The sequence below is a fragment of the Lotus japonicus genome, chromosome 5 (genome assembly GCF_012489685.1).
Source record: "Lotus japonicus ecotype B-129 chromosome 5, LjGifu_v1.2".
NCBI classification, from domain to species: Eukaryota; Viridiplantae; Streptophyta; class Magnoliopsida; order Fabales; family Fabaceae; genus Lotus; species Lotus japonicus.
In genome coordinates, this window is record NC_080045.1 from 20,322,254 (window position 1) to 20,343,583 (window position 21,330).

The 21,330-nt window shown below is 38.1% G+C and overlaps 1 protein-coding gene and 1 long non-coding RNA gene across 2 annotated transcripts; both read left to right on the top strand.

Annotated features, from left to right (window-relative positions):
* Nucleotides 1–3,968: 3,968 nt before the first annotated feature.
* Nucleotides 3,969–6,159, top strand: LOC130719269 (uncharacterized). Its single transcript, XM_057569900.1, has 4 exons — nucleotides 3,969–4,580; nucleotides 4,643–4,787; nucleotides 5,375–5,712; nucleotides 6,097–6,159. Exons 1-4 carry the CDS (start codon nucleotides 3,969–3,971, stop codon nucleotides 6,157–6,159), a joined length of 1,158 nt encoding a protein of 385 aa, XP_057425883.1.
* A 10,207-nt stretch (nucleotides 6,160–16,366) lies between these two features.
* Nucleotides 16,367–17,373, top strand: LOC130716898 (uncharacterized). The gene is made up of 3 exons (XR_009012222.1): nucleotides 16,367–16,470; nucleotides 16,578–16,784; nucleotides 17,171–17,373. It is a non-coding gene; the product is annotated as an uncharacterized LOC130716898 (long non-coding RNA).
* Nucleotides 17,374–21,330: the final 3,957 nt, after the last annotated feature.

The window sequence follows — 21,330 nt, forward strand, 5'->3', positions numbered from 1 at the left end:
AAAACCCTCCAGACGTAGGTGATTTTGCACCGAACTGGGTTAACAATCCCTTGTGTCTTGTCTTTGTTTATGTTCTTTATATTGCATATTCAATTAACTTTTTTGTATCATGTTGTACAAGATGTCTTAGACATCTGGTAGAACATCTGTCCGCGTATGCCAGAATTTCAATTGGTATCAAAGCATGCACCCTGTTCTGATTGGGTGAGCTCCAAGGATTTACTATTCTGGTATCATGGACAACGGTAAGCATGTGGGTTCAATTCACATGCCACCTATGCTTGATGGGACAAATTATGACTACTGGAAGGCTCGCATGGTTGCATTTCTCAGATTTATTGATGATGGAAAGGTGTACAAGTCAGTGCTCAAAGGGTGGACTCATCCCGTACAAACCAAAGAAGGAACTTCTACTACTGAACTCAAATCTGAAGTGAACTGGAGCAAGACAGAAGATGAAGAAGCTGCTGCAAACTCTAAGGCTCTTAATGCTATTTTCAATGGTGTGGACAAAAACATGTTCAGGCTGATTCATACTTGCACTGCTGCTAAGGATGCTTGGGAGATTCTCAAGGTTGCTCATGAAGGTACAACAAGAGTTCGCTTGTCAAGACTTCAACTGCTAACTACTCAGTTTGAAAATCTCAAGATGAAGGAGGAAGAAACAATCTCTGAATTTCACATGCGTGTATGTGATATTGCTAATGCTTCTTTAGCTCTGGGAGAACCTATGTCAGATGAGAAGCTTGTCAGAAAAATTCTCAGGTCATTGCCCGACAAATTTGACATGAAAGTTACTGCCATAGATGAGGCACAGGATATCAGTAGCATCAAAGTGGATGAACTTATTGGATCACTACAAACTTTTGAAATGTCTCTAAATGATAGGCTAGAGAAAAAGAACAAGAGCATTGCTTTTGTGTCTAATATGGATGAAGATCAAAGTGACAAAGATCCAGATGAAAATTTGTCAGAAGCCATAGCCTTGCTTGGTAGGAAATTCAACAAGGTCATGAGAAAGTTTGATAGAAGAGCCAGACCAAATGTCTCAGACAAAAGGCCTGACATCATCAAGGACTCAGGGAATGCACTGAAGAACAAGGAAGAAGGCAAGTCTAACAAAGTAAAAGGAGTGCAATGTCATGAGTATGAAGGGTATGGCCACATTAGATCTGAATGTGCAACTTTTCTAAAGAAGCAAGGAAGAGCAATGGTGGCTACCTGGTCTGATGATGACTCAGAAGATGAAAGTGAAAATCCTGTAATGGAATTAACGGTGAAGTGTAACTCAGAGGTGGATTCCAGTGATAAGGATGTCTCAGAAGGAGAACTAGCTGAAAACTATGAGAACTTACTGAAAAAGTGGCATGAAGCTTGTGACTATGGTAAGAAGCTGAATAGTATTGTGAAGAAACTACGAAAAGAAAAGCAAGATCTTCTCAGTATCAATGATAATCTTCAGGAGGAAGTGTTTGTTCTGAAATCTAAAATTGAAGGTATGATCAAAGCTGTACGTATGTTAAATAATGGTATTGATATGCTTGATTTGATGCTAGAATCAGGAAAGACAACCAAAGACCTGAAAGGGTTGAGATAGAGAGTGATTCCACAACTAATGATTTCAAAAAGACAACTCATCAGTTTGTACCTGCTGAGAGGAAATCTGAATTTCACATGTCAAACCAATTGTCTCAACATGGGGTCAAACATGTGTATCCACAGACATCTCATGTTCAGAAGAAAGGGAATTCAAGATGGAAATGTAATCACTGTGGAAAACATGGTCACATCAGATCACATTATTATAGGTTACATGGATATCCAAAGGCTAAGACATCTCAGTCTGGGAATTACAAATCAAAGAAGAAAGAATGGAGGCCTAAAAGCAATTTGACTGCATTTGTTGGCTCTACCTCTGTGGAAGTCTCATTGAAAGAAGATTGGTACTTTGACAGTGAATGTTCCAGACATATGACACGATATCTGACTAGCAAGGCTGAAGATGCAAAATTCAGGAAGCTCATGAAAAAGATCATTTCCAGAGAAGCAAACAGACAAAAGAGAAGAGTGGACTCAGAGAAAGAGGAAGAGAATACAAGGGCAGTACAAAGAGGTGAAAACAAGTTGATTTCAGTTGATGAAGATCCAGTTGTTACAAGCATTATGACAACCTGTGAATCAGATGAGGAGAGTGAGAATAAATGGACTTAGATGGAAGCTCCTTTCATCAGAATGCTGCAATTTCTTGAATAGAAAAAATCTAAATAAAATTGTGCAAATAGATGCCTCATGTTTAAAAGCTCCAAGAAAACTCTTTCAGATGGTGACTGGGCAGAATTCACACAGGAAACACTGAGTCCTGTCAAGTTAAATGAGATCAATGATCCTTCAAAGCAAGCTCACAAGTTGCAAAGAGGTTCTGATGAATTGATTCAAGATCCAAGAACCGTGTGTGGAAGAATTAACAAGGTACTGATTAAGGGGTACAATAGAACTGACATAATCTCACTTGTCTTGACAGTTACAAGGAGGTTGGCTTTTTCCCAGATATTTGATGAAAAGAGTGCAGAAACATGGTTGTCAGACCATATGCTAGAACAAGGTATGAAACATATGAAGAACACTTTGATTGTGAGTCAGAGCAAATGTGTCAGTATCTTCAACAACGATGCTTATCTGGAAAATACTACACAGAGAAGAACATCGTTGCTATTTCATGAAGAATTGATCAAGGTAATAAGTAAGGGAAATAGCTATCAAGGTTTGTATAGCAGCAAGGTTGAAAGACTGATTTCAAGCAGATCAGAGGGTATACTAAAATCTGAGGCATATGGAGTGTTGAAGAAGAGCTATCTTGTTAAAGCTACAGAAGAATAATTGTTGTGGAAAAAGATTGATAGATCATGGTCTAGAAGATGGCAAAAATGGATTTCTGGGTTAAATACTGAGAAGATGAACATGGGCAAATCAGGGGTATGAGCAAGAATTATATGTCAAAACACGATGTCAAGAATAATGTTATAACATTGTGCCATGACTACCTGAAGGGGTTCAGCTTTTTCAATGATCTGCATCAACATGACAGAAGCGAGCACACTAATAACTGCTATGTTGAAAGGTTAATGGAAAAAGAGATCTTGGTGAAACACGTGGAAAATAGCATTTTATTGTCAGATATTTGTGCTAAAATTATGGCCAAGTTAGAGAAGTTAAAAAGGAAGTTAGGGATTTGGGTGTTAATTGACTTATTACAGTTAATGACACATGTCACAAGCAACGACTATATTGATCTCTATTTAACCACCCATGATCGCATGTTGGAAGTCACAAACTGGTTTGTGCATTTGTTCAAGAAACCTGATTATTCTCTTTCATTCGAGTGCAAACCCTATAACAGTTATTTTTCATTCTTCCTTCAATTCACTTGCACCATGTCTCACAATTCTGGAAAGAAGAAAGTTGCTGGTCCGAAATTTGTTACCAATGAACATGGAGTGAAACTCATGGGAGTCACTTCATCTGCTTCAACACCTGTTAGGGTCACTCGATCAAACGCTGTAATGGCTTCAAATCAACCCTCCGGCCCCTCATCAAGAACACGAGGTTCAAGAATCAGGACCTCTGTGACAAAGAAGAAGAATAAAAAGGGAGAAGCTTCTCCTATTGTGAGTCTCTCTGACGACTCTGTTGAAAATCTCAGTGATGATCAACCCAAAATCATCCTAGATAATCAGGTTGATCAAGTTGTTGAAAACTACCTTGAAAAATTTGTCAATGCTGCAGTTGGTCCGAATGTCAAACCAGATGTTGAAAAAGACACTCCTCCCTCTGGTTCTGAAGAAAAAGGTCTCACTTCTGGTGATGAGAAGGAAGACGAGAAGGTTGAAACTGCCAGTGAAGGAACTCCATTTGTGGAGGTTTCTGTCCATAAGACCCCAATTTCCTCTTCCAAGAAAGGAACATAAAAGATGGTGATGGTTTCAGAAGAAGAAGACGACTCTGATGATGAAATACTGATCAAGAAGACTCCAACTTCTATTACCAAGGCAACCAGATCTGCAAGCAAGAAGGATGCAAAGAAGAGAAGCAAGAAGAATGAGGATCCAATGAACAAGACACCCAAGACCTACAAAAGCTCTCAGGTACAAATTCCTGAGAAGAAGAAAAAGAAAGAAAAGAAGATTGAACCCTCTCTAGGAAGAAAAAGAAAGCATGAGTCAGATCCTGATTCTGAGCCAGATGTCAGACAAGATGTTCCAGACATCTCGACCACAGCCAGAAAAAGAATGAAAGGTAAGAGGATTCCTGTTAATGTTCCTGATGCTCCTATGGACAATGTGTCCTTTCATTTTCCAGACTCTGCTCAGAGATGGAAGTATGTGGTTCAAAGGAGGCTTGCAATTGAAAGGGAACTACATGAAGATGCCTTGGAACTCAAGGAAATCATGGAGGTTATCTCTATTGTTGGCTTGATGAAGATTGTCAAGGATCTTGGCAGATGTTTTGACAAGCTTGTTAGGGATTTCATTGTGAACATCCCTGCTGATTGTGATGATGCTTCCAGTGCTGAGTACAGGAAGGTGTTTGTGAGGGGGAACTGCATCAACTTCTCTCCTGAAGTGATCAATGAGTTATTGGGCAGAAGCCCTGTTGCTGTGGCTTAGGGGAGCCTGATTTGAATAGGGTTGCTACAACCTTTACTGGGAAGTTGGTCAGGAAGTGGCCTAAGAAGGGATTGCTTCCATCTGGGAAGCTTACTGCCAAATATGTTGTCCTCTATAAGATTGGTACTGCCAATTGGATGGCCACCAATCACTTGTCTGGTGTGATCCACCTCTAGCCAGAATGCTTTATTTGGTTGGTAGGGCCGACCTTGGGCCTGTGCAAGCAGGCCCACAGCCCAGGGCCTCCAAAAAGAAGGGGCCCCCAAAAAAATATTCACATTAAACTTTCCCCAAAAACTAATTTAGTTATAATAATTAATGTTCAAGATGTTATTAATGACTTTAACTGGTCTAGTGGTTAGTAACCGTTTATGTTACTTTTATGTATCGGGTTCGAATCTCACCTTTTGGCTTTTGACATGTTATTTGTTAATTAATTTGAATTGAAAGAATTCAAAAATTATAGCAAAAGGTCGCGTTGCTTGGATTCGAACACGCGACCCCTAAGCGTGTTGCAAGAGGCCAGTTGCCAAACGAACCAACATAATGATTTTGATTAAATTTCGAACATTAAATATATAAAGGTATCTGACAGTTGGTTGGAACTGGGGGTGAGTTTGATTTTGGAAAGCTGGTTTTTTAGCAGACTCTCAAGCATGCTGGATCATATGCTGTGAAGCTGCCTATTCTGTTTCCTTGTATTTTCTCAGAGATCATTGCACATCAACAACCTACTATTGTGAGGGCTGATGAGTCTCAAGGTAAGAAGCCCCTGCCTCTCAAGTTTGATTACCGGTTGTTTACTAGGACACATGTTCCAGACATTGTGCTCTATGCAGCAAAGGGAACTGCCAGTGCTAGTGGCACTAAGGCAGTTGGTTCTAGCAAGGAAGACATCTTGGCTGAGTTGAAGGCTGTCTCCAAGTCTCTTGGTGACACTATTCAGGCTTGCAAGGTCAGAAAATTCAATGTTGATCAATTCATCCAGGCTATGTTAGATGTTGCAACTGTTGTTGCTGAGGAAGAAAGTGAAGAAGAGGAAGCTGAGGCTGCTGCTGATGAAGAAGAAGATGTTGAGACTGAGGAGGCTGTAGAGGAAGAAGAAGAGGAAGACAATGAAGATGAAGATAAAGAGGATATGACTGGTTCTGAGAGTTCTGCAACTCAGAGCACATCTCTTTGATTTGTTCTTTTTCTTTTGGATGTATTTGAGCCCTGTGTGGCTATGTGCACTCTTTTTTTTGCTCCTGGTCTGTATAATTCTTGAACATGGTGCTGATGACTTCTGTGGATAGCTCTGGTAAGCACTTGGATGCTATTCTTTTATGACTACCTTTGCCAAATTATGCTAATAAGGGGGAGTAATTAGTAGCATATGGTTATCTCTGGTTTGTTAGCTTCTTTATGGCTTTCTGCTATTGTGGTTTGGTAGCTTCTTGCTACTGTGCAGTTGTGTGTTCTATTCAAACAACATCTTGTTGTTTGTGATAGTTGATTCTGTGCTGCTGTGCTAAAACTCTGATATGGTGTTCTGTTGCACTGAGAATGGTTCTGAGATTGAAATGTGCATAGCTGATGCTACTAGCTATGTTGATGTGTAAGCTACCTTGTTTTTGTGGATGCTCTTCTCTGTTGATTCAAGTGATTCAAGTTCCAAGCTGCTGAATTGTTCTTTATGGTAGTGGATTGTATTAGCTAAAATTTGACAAAGGGGGAGATTGTTGTTCCTTTGTTATGTTGTCTGCATTTTAGCTAAGTTAAGTTTTTTGGCCAACATGTCGGACCCGATGTCACAACATCTTGCCTGTTACATCCGTCCCTGCAAAACCTGCAATGAGTTGGCTAGGTTTTCTGTGGAGCTTCGTTTTGATAACTTGGTGCTCAAGTTAGGGTATTTCTGGAAGCTTCTATGCGTCGTTCAAGGATTATATTTTATGTGATCAAATCGGTTTCAATGATTTGATCTGAGGATTTTGTGGGAGTTTTATTTCTGGAAAAAGAAACTTTTTACTCCTGGTAACTCCCTGCCTGTTGTGTGGACCTTTGCTCGTCCAAGCCCATCGAAGACAAGGCCTGGATGACTGCTATATATGAAGATCGAAACCTAGTGTTTAGGTAGAGAGCTTCTGTTGAGTAAAACTAGGGTTTACTCTTGTCTGTGTTCACACTTGTTGTTCTCTCAGCATATTCACGTGTTGATCCTTTTGCTGAGAGTTGTGTTTTTGTTGTTTGATCATGAGATCTGTCTTTGCTCTTGTTTTGAGCTTTTGAATCACTGTGGCAGTGATTGAGAGAAAGTGAGAGGAGCTCTCATACTTAGGGGGAGGACTAAGTAATAATCACTTGTAGAGATAGGTAGAAAAGGTTGTGAACTGTGGCGGTTCAGTTAAGACCTTTTGTGTACAATTTCTCTGAATAGTGGATTATCTTTCTTTTGGGTGAAAACCCTCCAGACGTAGATGATTTTGCACCGAACTGGGTTAACAATCCCTTGTGTCTTGTCTCTGTTTATGTTCTTTATATTGCATATTCAATTAACTGTTTTGTATCATGTTGTACAAGATGTCTTAGACATCTGGTAGAATATCTTTCCGTGTGTGCCAGAATTTCATTTTGCATTAAAAATGTTTCCTTTTTGTGTTTCACGTAAAACACTTGGTAGTAAAGAATGAAAGGTGCAAGGGATAAGAGAAAAGCACACAAGGATTTTATCTTGGTTCACTTGAACAAATCCTCAAGCTACGTCCAGTCCACCTGTTAAGGTGATTTCTTCCTTTGTGGAATGAAGACAATCCACTAATCAAAGGTTGTTACAACTGCACTAGCACAACTTGCTCAGTGACTAACACACCTAAGAACTAGCAACCACTAAGATACACAAGTCTTAGTCTTCTCAAGGATCCTGACCTAACCGGTCCCTTAAGGAATACGAACAATATGATCAAAGTTTGGGTTTACAAAGAGTGCTTCTATAACAAGCAAGGTGTAAGCAGATTTAGAAGAATGAAGAAAATAATCCCTAAGGTATTCGCTTGAGAGTAGATTGTATGCAATAAATTTCTTAGCATTTTCTTCCTTTCTTCAGCCTTGACAGATTTTTCCGTTGTGAAATTCTATCCGTTGGAGGGTACATCTGGAATTTCCAGATCGTACGATGGCTAATCCTCGTTAGGTGGTTGTCAGGATAGTACACTGCGATTGTACAATTTGATAGTGACCCTTGCCTTTTACATTTGACTTATGATCTTCAGATGCGCTTCAAATTTGAACTTGTGAAGCTTCTAATCAGAGTCACGAAGATGCTTGGATCTTCAGAACTTCAAGTCTTCAACTTCTTGACCGTTCACTTCAGAACTTCTGGTCTTCAGAATAGAAACACTTGGTCTTCAGAGACAGCTTTCTTTGGGTCTTCAGAATCTTCAAGTCTTCAGAGTCTTTGACCGTTCACTCATAACTTCTAGTCTTCAGAGTCTTCAACACTTGATTCTTCAGAACCCACATCAGAGCTTTTATCTTCAGAACCTCTGAAGCAATAAACTACCGTTCATCAGAACGTAGTGAGTGCAGAAGCGGTTTGTTGGTCAACAGATTTTGACTTCTGATTAATACCACTTTCAATCAGAATCAGAACCTGTTTGTCAAGCACACAAAAGACAAACGTTAGAGAACCAAAGTTATTCATACTCAAAATATATACTTGTTGTTATCAAAACCTAGAGATGTACACAGAACCAAATTTTTGTCTTACATTTTACTCTAATTTTCTTAATGATGCTTGTAAAGAAAGTTATTCTTCAGGATTATGCAGAGAGAGGAGAGAGGTGGCGGCTTGGAGAGTGGAGACTCTAGAGTTAGAGTTGAATGAATGAGAGAGGCTAGGTTGGGTTAGGGTTAAATTTGAAGGTTTTTCTTAACTCTCTCTTTCTCTCTGAAACTGGGCTGAGCTTAACTATTTTTTTAGTATTATTGCTTCGGTCGATTCGGTCGGGCTGAAGCCCAAACCGAAACCGACCAGATTTACCACCTGAACTCGAATCAGGCCATTCTCTCTCTCTTTTTTAAAATCAAAGCTAATCAAATTCAATTCTAAACAATAAAAATGCAAACTGATTTGTTATTTGCGCACAAGTACATTGGAATCGATTTAAATGTGGAAGTCTGTGAAAGCAACGTTGATAAAATAAGAAGGATAAGCGCTAAAGAGAACAATACGCAAGGTCCCACATAAAAAGACAAAGATGAAGTGCAGCCAAAAAACAAAAAGAAGAAATTTTATTACAATTCAACAAGTCAATTCAACAGAATGAATATATTCTATTCTGCCCAAGCCTGCCAATCTAATTCGACATTTAAACCAAACTGGAGGATAACATTGCCTGCCAACCCAAACCTAAAATTGATTATTTAAATTTTTTAAAATAATCAACAAACTTTTCACCATCAAGTCCAGTAATGCATCATCTTCATTACTATATATTATTTGGACGGTTGGTTAAAATGGTTTGGAAATTGTTATTTCGAAGATATTGTGATCCTTTGTCTCTAAGATTATATTTAGATGATTTGTTGGTGTGGAAGAAGAAAAACAATTTAAGCGTTAGAAGAATTGCTATATGAAAACACTCTTTTAGTGTTGGTTTTATTTTTTTTATATAGCATCGGTTTTACTTTAATATCGATAGTGACGAATCCAAAAATTTCATATATGTGGGAGAATAATGTATATATATATATATATATATATATATATATATTTAAAAAAGGGTTAATCCTCTAATTGGTCCCTGTGGTTGTGTCGCCGTCTGAAATTAGTCCCTCCCGTAAAATCTAAGTCCTCGTGTTTGAAAAAGTGTGTAGCAAGTCCTCGCCGGAGGGACTAATTTCCACACACTTTCCAAACACGAGGACTTAGATTTTACGGGAGGGACTAATTTCAGACGGCCACACAACCACAGGGACCAATTAGAGGATTAACCCTTAAAAAAATATATTTATAACATAAAATATAATATACTATTACTAAAAGTTGATTTTAGTTACTATATACTAACACCGTAAAACCTGATTATGTCATGTGTAGAAAATGAGATCAAAATTTATATTTTCTGGGCTTTATTTGTTTTGTCACTGCAGAACATTTTATAAATAATTTGCATTCAAGTTCTCATTGACTTTTTTATTTTATTTTGGTGAAGTTGGTGATTTCTTTTTCCTTTTCAAACATTTTGAAGAAAATACATCTGATCATTGTAGTTTTTTTAATGAGAAAAACATCTAGTTACCTCATCCGACCAATTTTACTATTAGGGTATGTTTTTTAGTCCTGGTAGGATAGTTTAAGTGGTAGGAATTAGGGGGACATATGAGTTGCGCGTAGAGGGAGGTCCAGGGATCAATTCCTGGCGGGTGCAATTTATCTTTCCGATGTAAAAAAAAAAACAGATGTTCGACAAATTGTACTATTAGGGTATATATGTTTTTTAGAGTTTTTGGTGGTGAAGAGCTGAAGTTATTTCGATCATACATTTCTATTTTTTTCTATGTATTCCTTCTTTAGCTATTTGGTTAATGTTATGTTCTTCTTTATTACCATGATTAACATCTTCCCGGCCAATGTCCAAATTATAATTCGATTTGAGAAAGAAGACAAAAAAATCACAACTCAAATATTTTGAAACGTATTTATATGAATGTGTCAGTGTGGGAGCACGTGAGGCAATGTAATAGAAAGACACTAAGTTTATTAACTAAAGTTATAAAACATGATTTATTTTATAGAAATGCATGTGTGAGATAGTGTGGGACAATGTAATTCAAAGAGAAGTTAAATTAAAGTGATAACCCATAAAAAGTGTATATTACTACGGTGGAGGCTAGGGTGGACAAGTTTCATTTTGGTCCACCGGTGCACCAGGGGTAGATTTGACTTTTTATTAAGGGTACTTCTGACTTTACCCCTTCTTCTTCTTCCTCCAATCCCCCACTCTCTCACCCCCTCCTTCCTAGCCACCACCAGCCACCATCAAAGAACCCTCTTCTCACCCAGAAAACCAACTTCTCCTCTGCAAATCAAAACACAAATCTGGAGCCCAGAAAGCAAATTAAAATTCAAAATTTCTGTGATGATTTTGATCAGGTGGTAGAAACCCCAGTCAACCCACCGGCGATCTCCTCCGGCGTGGTTCCCGGCACCGGCTTCAGCCGAGTCGGATTCTTCCTCAGATCTGCACTAGCACCAGTACCCCCTTCTTCATCTCATATCTGTTTTCCTCTTCTTCTCTCAGATCTGTTTTCCTCTTCTTCATCTTCTCTTTGGTTTCTGGTGAAGGTGGGGGTGAGGGTAGGGTGGGTTGTGACGGGTTTTCGATCGGTGAAGGTGGGTTTTTGGGTTGGGGATTTCGGTGGTTGGGGACGATGGTGGGGGTGGGTTCGATGGGGTTGGGTTCTGGGTTCAATTTTTTTTTTTCTGGATTCTAGCACTGGGTGTTGGCATCTGACGTTTAGATCTGGAAGGCAAGATGTTGAGGATTTATGCAAAGCTTTGGCATGACCTGGGTGTCTCTTCATGCTCACTATCTGCTATGGATCTTGAATATCTAGCACTAGGTGTTTGCATCTGAAAGCATAGTTTGTACATATGAACTTGGGGTGGCTTCAAATCATTTAATTTTCCCTTATTTTATCTGATTCTATTTTCTCTTTGTGATCCAGTTTCCCTTTCTTTGAGTTCTTTCTATGAGTTGTTTTTCTTTTAGTGATGTTATTCCTTTGATGCACATGATAGCATGGAAACAGGTGGAAAAACTAAAGGGAAACAGGTGGTTCATGTCAGCAAGCTTCGAGCTCAAGAACGGCATATGTTCATACAGAAGCTTATCAAGCATATTGAAAATGATAATCTTCAAATGCTGCAGAAACTCAGGAAAAGAATTTGTCTCTTAGATAATCTCTCTCTCTTAGAAGAATATGTGAGAGATGGAGGGGTTGTAGGGTTGTCAATTTATGTTTTTGCCTTTTAATATCCAACCAATCCTAACCATCCAATTAAAGAATATACTAAGATTCCTAGATCTAATGGTGGATAACTATGGTGCACCGGTGGACCAAAAATAAAATGGTACACCCTGGTCGTCACCTATTACTACACCAATTTATCAAAATTAAGCGGGGAACATGCCCCTCACCCCGACGTGTATCCGTCACTGAATGTTGGAATCAAATATTAAAAGAGTTGAAATTCAAGTGTATAGCTTGCTAAAATATGATCAACATTAAAGTAGTGTCAGCTTAGTGGATGATTAAGACGCTAATGAAGTAGGCCTACACAAATTAGCATAGGCCTAGTCTCTACTCTATTTGTCAACTATCTGTGGGAATTGAATTGTGCAATTCTATCACGGGTCCAGAATGTGTTACAAGCCTCTCATGGTTGCCACTAAAATCTTAGGGCTCAAATCTATCCAACCTTATACTTTTTTTCTCTTCTGGATCGTGCTCTGCTTCTTGATATGTTTCTAGAATAGAATCCCTTAAAAGTCCCTTATTTTGTATTTTTATGTGCAATATGACGTGACATTGAAGTATGCATCGCTTAGCACGCTAGATTTTCCTCCAAGAGTTCAATTCTTCATCCCAAAGAAAGTTGATTTAACTTAGCGAGCAGAACATAACTAACCATATTTGATGATTATCTTAACAAAATGTATATATCTAGCTAAGCAAAACAAAACAAGAAAAGTGCGAAGTAGAGTCAGTCGTAAGCCAATGCAAACAATGCAAAATCTGATGTTATAACCGATTTAAACATTGGCATAGCATTGGTGCGAAGGCTAACGTTAAAGGGGCTCGAAGCTAACACTTAACGTTTGTCTCGAGGGTCAACTCTATGTTTAGCGGCGGTTCAACTGAGGTAACATATATATTGCCATAGTCGACACTAAATTATCCGTTAGCTTTGTCCATGGCTGACACTAATGTCCAATTATTTTCAGCATAGTACCAAATCAAACAAGTTTCTTTGGGCGTTGACGGAGCCACGCACCTATGCCTTGCGACTCAATCATCAATGCCAAGTTCTCATAAGAAAGAAACACTTCGTTTAAGGTGATTGTTCGGATTTATTAATTTGTTTGATCAAATACAAGTGGAATATATAAATCACAAAACTCATCTTCTAAAACAGAATAGTCTCGCGCATACTTTACGTTGAAAAAGAAAGATAACCAAACTAATTCTATATATGATGGTCATTTTAATTAATTAACACGATAATGAAATAAGATCATGGAATTTAGAGGTGGTGAGAATGATAGTAGTGCGCACAATTATGGTAGTGTTCACCAAGTAATGAAATCCACCAATACCACCAAACAGAACTAGACACGAATGCTTATATTTGGATTTGATAGGCGCACCAAATTGGAATCCAGAATAAGATAACAGCAACAGAAATTCTCGTGGCGTAGATATATAGGCCAACCAATAGTTTTGGTATTTTTCACTTTTCACACATTCTCTGAACTTTTGATTTCGTGGCCTTGGATTTCAATGACTTGGTACGTGTAATCAAATCTGTCACAAGCATCACATGTTCATATATATTATTAAAAGAAAGATAAATTTGGAATTGTTTTGTGTGGTTGCTGGATTTGTTTGACCATCAAATGCATACATAATCATATAGTTCGATAGTACGTGGGGTGTGGAAGATGCATGCAAGGCTTGTTGAGAGGTCCACTCCACTTTGTGTTTCATCCTCTGGTGTTTGGGAAGGATTCCAATAAACGATACCTTTCTATTTCATAACTTATCCTTTTCTTCACGTTGTTATGAATCATCAGTTTATTATAAAACTGTGAGGGATATAGTTAGCTTGACCGTAATATAAATATTGTTCTTAATTTGAATAAGATTTAATTTCTTGTTGCTCCTGTTGTCTCAAATGACCTTTCAGCCCACCATCATCTTGCACAGTTTAAATGACTACATGGCCATTGACTATCGTATGTACACCCAAACACAAAACTTCATTTCTTCTAACCAACGAGTTCAACATAAACCTAAGTTGTTATAAATAGTTGTGGCCAAGTTCACTTAGGTAAGGTGAACCCTCAATCCTCCTAAATAATAGATTGAAAAACGGTTAACTGTCTTTACTATACATAAGATAACCATTATATAGGTTAGATAGCACTGACAAAACTCATTTGTCTTCTACATATTTTACTTCTAAACCTTGAGATTCTCTATAATTTTAAACTTATTTAAGCATTGGAATGTCATTTAATAAGTGCATCTCCGGTCATTGATTCACACTGCACCACCGTGCCCAGCACCACGTGTTATTCAATCATAGGATTGTCTTACTCGATTACAATAAGAACCCAGTAAAAAAAAAAGTTGTTATAATAATATTAACACGTCTACCCGGGTTTCCATTTGCTCATAGTGGCGGACAGAGTATAATGAGGGGTTCATATGAACCCCTAAAAAAATTGCACTTAATTACCTCCTTATATAATTTTATTTTTGAACTCCCTCAAAATTTTAAATTGTAATAGTAGACCAACTTTTACACTTTTTTGCACCAAAGATCAACAATCCCTTACCCCTCTCTCTCACACACACACGCGTGACACACTGAAAACATGCGATTATATTTTTATAAGGACTTATATAATTTATTAGTATAAACATATTAAAATTGTTTTTAATTATATTTTTACCGATGTAGTGTTTGTTTGGATTTCAGTTTACAAAACATAGTTTGAGTCAATGTGGGTTTGCAAAACAGAGTTTGGATGAATGTGAGTTTGTTGTAATGTGATTTATGTTTGGATACTTTTATTTTAAAAGTAAGTTTGATAAATTAATTTTGTTTGGATAATATTAACCAAAAGCACTTTCATAGTGTATAATTACTATAAAAGTTCAATACCAATGTACCAACCAACTTTCATCCAAAGTAGAAGTGAGGATTGAGTGGAATTGAGTGAAAGTGGGTTTTAGACACAAAGTCGGTTAAGGTGAATGTGGGTTGGAGCCATCCAAACATAGTGGCACATTGTTCAATATAACCCAAACCCACATTGAGGTGTCCGAACTGAAAAACAAACATAGCCGTATTCGTTTGAAAAATTTGAACCGTCCACTGTTTCTTCATTAAATCAATGTCCATCGACTGTGTGAAATGTCATACTTGATACCTTTTGACTATGCCATAAAAAATAAAAAGGAGATTCAACTTTTCTGAAATCTAAGACAAAAATAATGGGCAAAATGTTTTTGTCTCTTGCTCTCTGCCACAAGGGAATTTGAGACGACATAAGTGTGACATATCTATGAGGAATTGGCAGTGGCAGAGAGAGATGGGATTTTGGGCTTGAAATAACCACACATGTAAAAGTAGGCCTTTTTTGTTGATGGGATATAACTTGAAAGGAGAGGCATTTGACCAAAAAAAAAAGAGAGGAGAAAATACTGTTTATAAGCTTTCTACATCCAAAGGCTGTGTCATGATTGGCAATGGAGAAGTTAAAGAACACATTTAATAATGTGGCAGACCAATCTATACTAGATACAAAGCACAAGCCCTTTAGAACGACAAAATCCGACGTGTTGTTCTCTCAGCAACCTACCACGTGTCAGCTTCAAGCATTTCCTTCTCCACACCCTTTTCAGAGTTCAATTTAGCAGCTCACTTTCCTTCCCGTTTTCTCCCAGTTTGTCAGTAAAGTCACCCGTTTTCTCCCAGTTTGTCAGTAAAGTCAAGAATCATGAGTTCTACAAACTGGGGGAATCGAAACTCTTTCAAAATTCAAATTGAATCTATTCTCTCTCTCTCTCTCTCTCTATTTTTGTTTTCAAATTCTGGATCTCTCTCAAAATTCTTTTCCTCTTCTCTTCCTGCTCCGGAAACGAACCCAATTTCCTCTTCTCTTGGTGCTTTCTCTAATCTATCGGATTTGTGAATTTCCGTTTGGGTAGAAAACATGCATATCATCCGCACGCATCAACAAACACCCCGTTTTCGAGCGCTTCATTCTCCGTCCTCCCCTCAATATCGGCATTCACAGTCACTATTTTCACCTCCCTTATCACATCAGCGACGAGGCCGATTTGAGATCAGAACAAATTCAGCGAACTGATCCTCAAGTTGTAATGGGTCTCCCCCTTCTCGGAACTCTCTCTGACGCCGGCGTGCTGGTGCGAGATGTCGTCAACCTCCAAGACGGTGGCTTCCAGCGCCGACTGAAGCTTCGTCTTTATCCTATTGGCGTGCTGGTGTTGTTGACGATTTAGGGTTTTGGCAATTGGAAAAGGGGCACAATTTCCTCTTTCATCCCTTTTTGTTCTTCTTTTTACGAGATTAGAACAAGAGAGAGAATAGCTTGAAGACGGAATTCGATGAACTGCGAAAGCGGAGAAACACTATCTTGCTCGCTTGGCTACTTCTTTGCGGTCCTCACTCGCAGTCTCTTCCATCCTCGAGTAAGTACTAGCTTCTTTCCCTTCCTTTCTTTCTGTCTTCCCTTCTCTATGTCGTTCACATAGCTTTATCATTTTATTTGTAAGCCTTTTTATTCTCTTATGACTATGAATGACGTAGATTGTTATCTTAAAACCTTCCCATGATGAACTCCAATGTCCTCTTTATTCTTGAACAATGCATTTTTCTCATTTTTATGTTTTGTTCTCAAACTTGCTAATTTCTTTGTTCTCATTTTTGCAGGGTTTTACCATAGGAGATGGGAATTTAACATAAATTTTTGGAATAGGAGTAGTTGAGAAATCAGAACAAGTTTTGGTATTGATATTGTTCATTCTTTCAATCATTTTTGTTGTTATTCTTCCTCTTTGTTTTCACAAATCAGAACAAGTTTTGGTATTGATATTGTTCATTCTTTTCACCAGAGACCTTCAATGTGTTACTTGGAGTAGGAGATTTGCAAGTTTTGTCTATCTCAGATTTGGGTTTATTCCTCCTCTCTTTTGCCCATTTATCTTTGCTCATTTACTTCTTTCAACCCTGTTTGTTCATATTTTTCAAAGATCAGAATGAGAGAGAAAAAAAGGGCTTCAAGATGGAAGATGGTGAATTGTGAAACCTTCCCATGAACTGTAATGTCCTCTTTGTTATTGAACAATCCATTTTTCTCAACCTTTATGATTTCTTTCGTTATATTGTACTTGGATTTCAACTTTCTATACTCAAGATACTGGTTTAGTTTATCATCACATGATTCTCTGAACTGTAGACAGACAATGCTTATCATGGTACATTGAATTCCTCAATGGTGAGGTTTCTACATTCTATTTCTTTGACTGTCATCCATTCCATTTTGAAATTTTCATTATTTTTCATGGTTGAAAATGTCTTTACGAGAGTGTGTTTTTTATCTGTCATGGTCTGAATTGGGTAGCCTCAATAAACGATAATGGTTCCTTTTCTTTATTTTGATCTGTCATGGAAGAATTAATGTTAATATATGGGTTTTTTTTTGCAGAAAGTTTTGTTGGATCAAAGCACGGGGAAGATTTGTATGTGCTTATCATTCAAGGGACTTTGATCCAGGTGGGTCAGCTTCTTCACATCCATATTTATCTAATCAGGTACAATTCTAGAAGCTTAAATTTTTTGTATTTGATGCAATTTGTATTACACACCTTCATCTAGATTATTACCAAGCCAACAAGTATCATTATCTCAGATTAGGCCACCAAATCTTAGCTCAGATAGTGCTATCTTTATCTACCAAAAAAAAAAAGAATCATTATGCTATGATTTTATTGAGCTTGCTTTTATTAGGTTATTTTGCTTTATGATAAAATGTTTTACATTGTTAGATCTATATCAGCAAGTGAACCTTCTATCTTGCAAATTCCTGGGTTGGTAACATAATGGTGGTAATTGAAGATGACTGATGTTGTCCAATAGGATTGACTCCATTCCTGCAGAAGTCTCTTTATTCAAGTTCGGGTAAGCATTTCTGCATCTGTGATGAATTGATTATTTTATCAAATTCAATGACAACATCTAAAGAAGGCATTCTTTGCTGAACCAACCATCATAATTGACATGACAACATCAAAGGCTTTCTAAAGGGTGAAATGGTTCTTAAGCATGATAGTCAATTGTTTAATTAAAGCAAGAATCATGAGTTCTACAAACTGGGGGAATCGAAACTCTTTCAAAATTCAAATTGAATCTATTCTCTCTCTCTCTCTATTTTTGTTTTCAAATTCTGGATCTCTCTCAAAATTCTTTTCCTCTTCTCTTCCTGCTCCGGAAACGAACCCAATTTCCTCTTCTCTTGGTGCTTTCTCTAATCTATCGGATTTGTGAATTTCCGTTTGGGTAGAAAACATGCATATCATCCGCACGCATCAACAAACACCCCGCTTTCGAGCGCTTCATTCTTAAGCGCTTCATCAACAACCATCATAATTGACATGACAACATCAAAGGCTTTCTAAAGGGTGAAATGGTTCTTAAGCATGATAGTCAATTGTTTAATTAAAGCATTAGGCTGATTACTACTTTTGTGTCAGTTTTATAATTTTTTCCGATGTGATTTGTTGGTTGAATTGGGTTAATCTGAGTTGCTGGAGCTGGACTCTCATTGGTCAAAATATTCCTGTTATTTTTGCATCAAAAACTCACTTCATTTTCCTTACCTTGAAATGTAAGAAAACATAACATAATGTATTTTTCAAGGAAGCTTTTAGTGAATGAAGTACATGAATCATGAGGCATTAAAGCCAAGTAAGAGAAGAAAGAACTAAATTCTAAGTTAAACTTTTATATATGTGACCGGAACCGGAAAATCATTACTAATGTATGGTTTTTGTTAACTGTACAAAACATTATAATGTAAGATCAAGTTTTGATCTAGTAGTACAACTCTATGTTTTGATGATTACAAGTTAACCTTTTGATATGAACAATTGTGGTACTCTAACGTGTTTTTCTGAGTGTGCTATTTACAGGCTCTGACCCTGACTCAATTTCACACAAATCAGAAGCACTGTGTATAAAGGGTAACCCAAGCAAAGCTTTCGCATTCACCATGTTCAGTATGAACAGTGGAAAAGCTTCAGAAGATCTGAAGCTATACAAACTCTGATGAGGACTCAGTCGCTAGAAGCTCTGATGATCCAGAAGTTCTGACAACCAAGAAACACTGAAGGTTCAGATGTTCCGATGGTGTAGAAGACTCTGAAGATCCAGAAGCTGAATAGTGGAAACTCTGAAGTCCAGAAGCAAGAAACTCTGAAGGCCATGTTCTTCCCTCTGAGTTCAGAATCAGAAGATACAATGGTCAGAGGATCTGTGCTTTCCCTCTGACTCTGATCAACCTGCTTCACAAGTTCCAATACGAAGCATTCCTCTGATCAGAAGTCTCCTAGGTTAAAAGGTCAAGTCGCTATCCAAGTACAAAAGCAAGTGTACCTTCCTGACGACCTACCTAACGTTCTCAGCCACAGCAGAAGCTGGATTTTCCAGAACTGCCCTCCAACGGTAGCATTTCCATGCAACGCTCAACCCTAATCCTTGGAGTATATATAGAGGCTGAAGATTGAAAGAAGCGGCAAGAAGAAGAAAAAATATACAAGAAGCAATACACACGCGCAAGACATATTCTAAGCTTTCTTTCATCTTGTAATTTATTTTAGTTTACACTCAGCTTATTCAGAAGCAAACCCTTGTAAACACCAACCTCAAACAGTTGTTTGATTTTTCCTTTAGGAGATCAAGGTTGATCGGATCCTAGAGAAAACTAAGAGAGTGAATCTTAGTGTGAGCTAAGTCAGTGTAATTGTTAGTCACTTGTAGGTTTCAAGTGCAGTTGTAACTCTTACCTGATTAGTGGATTGCCTTCATTCTAAGAAGGAAGAAATCACCTTAACGGGTGGACTGGAGTAGCTTGAGTGATTTATCAAGTGAACCAGGATAAAATCCTTGTGTGCTTTTCTATCTCTATCTTTTGCACTTAGTTCTCGAAAAGATTTGTTAAAATCTTTAAGGTGGTAGTTTTTGTACTGAAAACGTTATTCAAACCCCCCCTTTCTACCGTTTTTCATACCTTCAATTGGTATCAGAGCGCAAGTTCTGATTACCACACCTAACAGTGTTCAGTGATCCGGGCCGGTGTGAAAAACAATGGCTGCCACCACCAGTGAAACTCAAAGAGATGGTTACAACGCAAAGCCTCCTATGTTCGATGGTCAAAGGTTCGAATATTGGAAAGATAGACTGGAAAGTTTCTTTCTGGGTTTCGATGCAGATCTCTGGGATATTATTGTGGATGGCTATGAGCGTCCAGTTGATGCAGATGGCAAAAAGATCCCAAGGTCAGAGATGTCTGCAGATCAAAAGAAGCTGTACTCACAACATCATAAAGCAAGAGCAATTCTTCTAAGTGCTATCTCCTATGAGGAGTACCAGAAGATTACAGATCGTGAGTTTGCTAAAGGCATTTTTGATTCTCTGAAGATGTCTCATGAAGGAAACAAGAAAGTCAAAGAATCAAAGGCATTGTCTTTGATCCAAAAGTATGAATCCTTCATCATGGAGCCAAATGAGTCCATTGAAGAAATGTTCTCCAGATTTCAACTGCTTGTAGCTGGCATACGTCCTCTCAACAAGAGCTACACAACAAAAGATCACGTCATAAGGGTCATCAGGTGTCTTCCTGAAAGTTGGATGCCTTTGGTGACTTCAATAGAGCTCACGAGAGATGTTGAGAATATGAGTTTAGAAGAACTCATCAGCATTTTGAAATGCCATGAGCTGAAGCGCTCAGAGATGCAAGATCTGAGGAAAAAGTCCATAGCCTTGAAATCCAAATCTGAAAAGGCTAAGGTTGAGAAGTCAAAGGCTCTTCAAGCTGAAGAAGAAGAATCTGAAGAAGCATCAGAAGATTCTGATGAAGATGAGCTGACTCTGATCTCCAAGAGACTCAACCGCATCTGGAAGCACAGGCAGAGCAAGTTCAAAGGCTCTGGAAAGGCAAGAGGAAAGTCTGAATCCTCAGGTCAGAAGAAGTCATCAATCAAGGAAGTCACTTGCTTTGAGTGCAAAGAATCAGGGCACTACAAAAGTGACTGTCCAAAATTGAAGAAGGACAAGAAGCCAAAGAAGCACTTCAAGACCAAGAAGAGTCTGATGGTGACATTCGATGAATCAGAGTCAGAGGATGTTGACTCTGATGGTGAAGTCCAAGGACTCATGGCTATTGTCAAAGACAAAGGAACAGAGTCAAAGGAAGCTGTTGACTCTGACTCAGAATCAGAAGGAGATCCAGACTCTGACGATGAAAATGAGGTATTTGCTTCCTTCTCTACCTCTGAACTGAAACATGCTTTGTCTGATATCATGGATAAGTATAACTCCTTGTTGTCTAAGCATAAGAAGCTGAAAAAGAACTTATCTGCTGTTTCTAAAACTCCTTCTGAACATGAGAAAATCATATCTGATTTGAAAAATGATAACCATGCTTTAGTTAATTCTAACTCTGTGCTTAAGAATCAAATTGCAAAGTTAGAAGAAGTTATTGCCTGCGATGCCTCTGATAGTAAGCATGAATCTAAGTATGAAAAATCTTTTCAAAGATTCCTGGCTAAAAGCGTAGATAGAAGCTTAATGGCTTCAATGATCTATGGT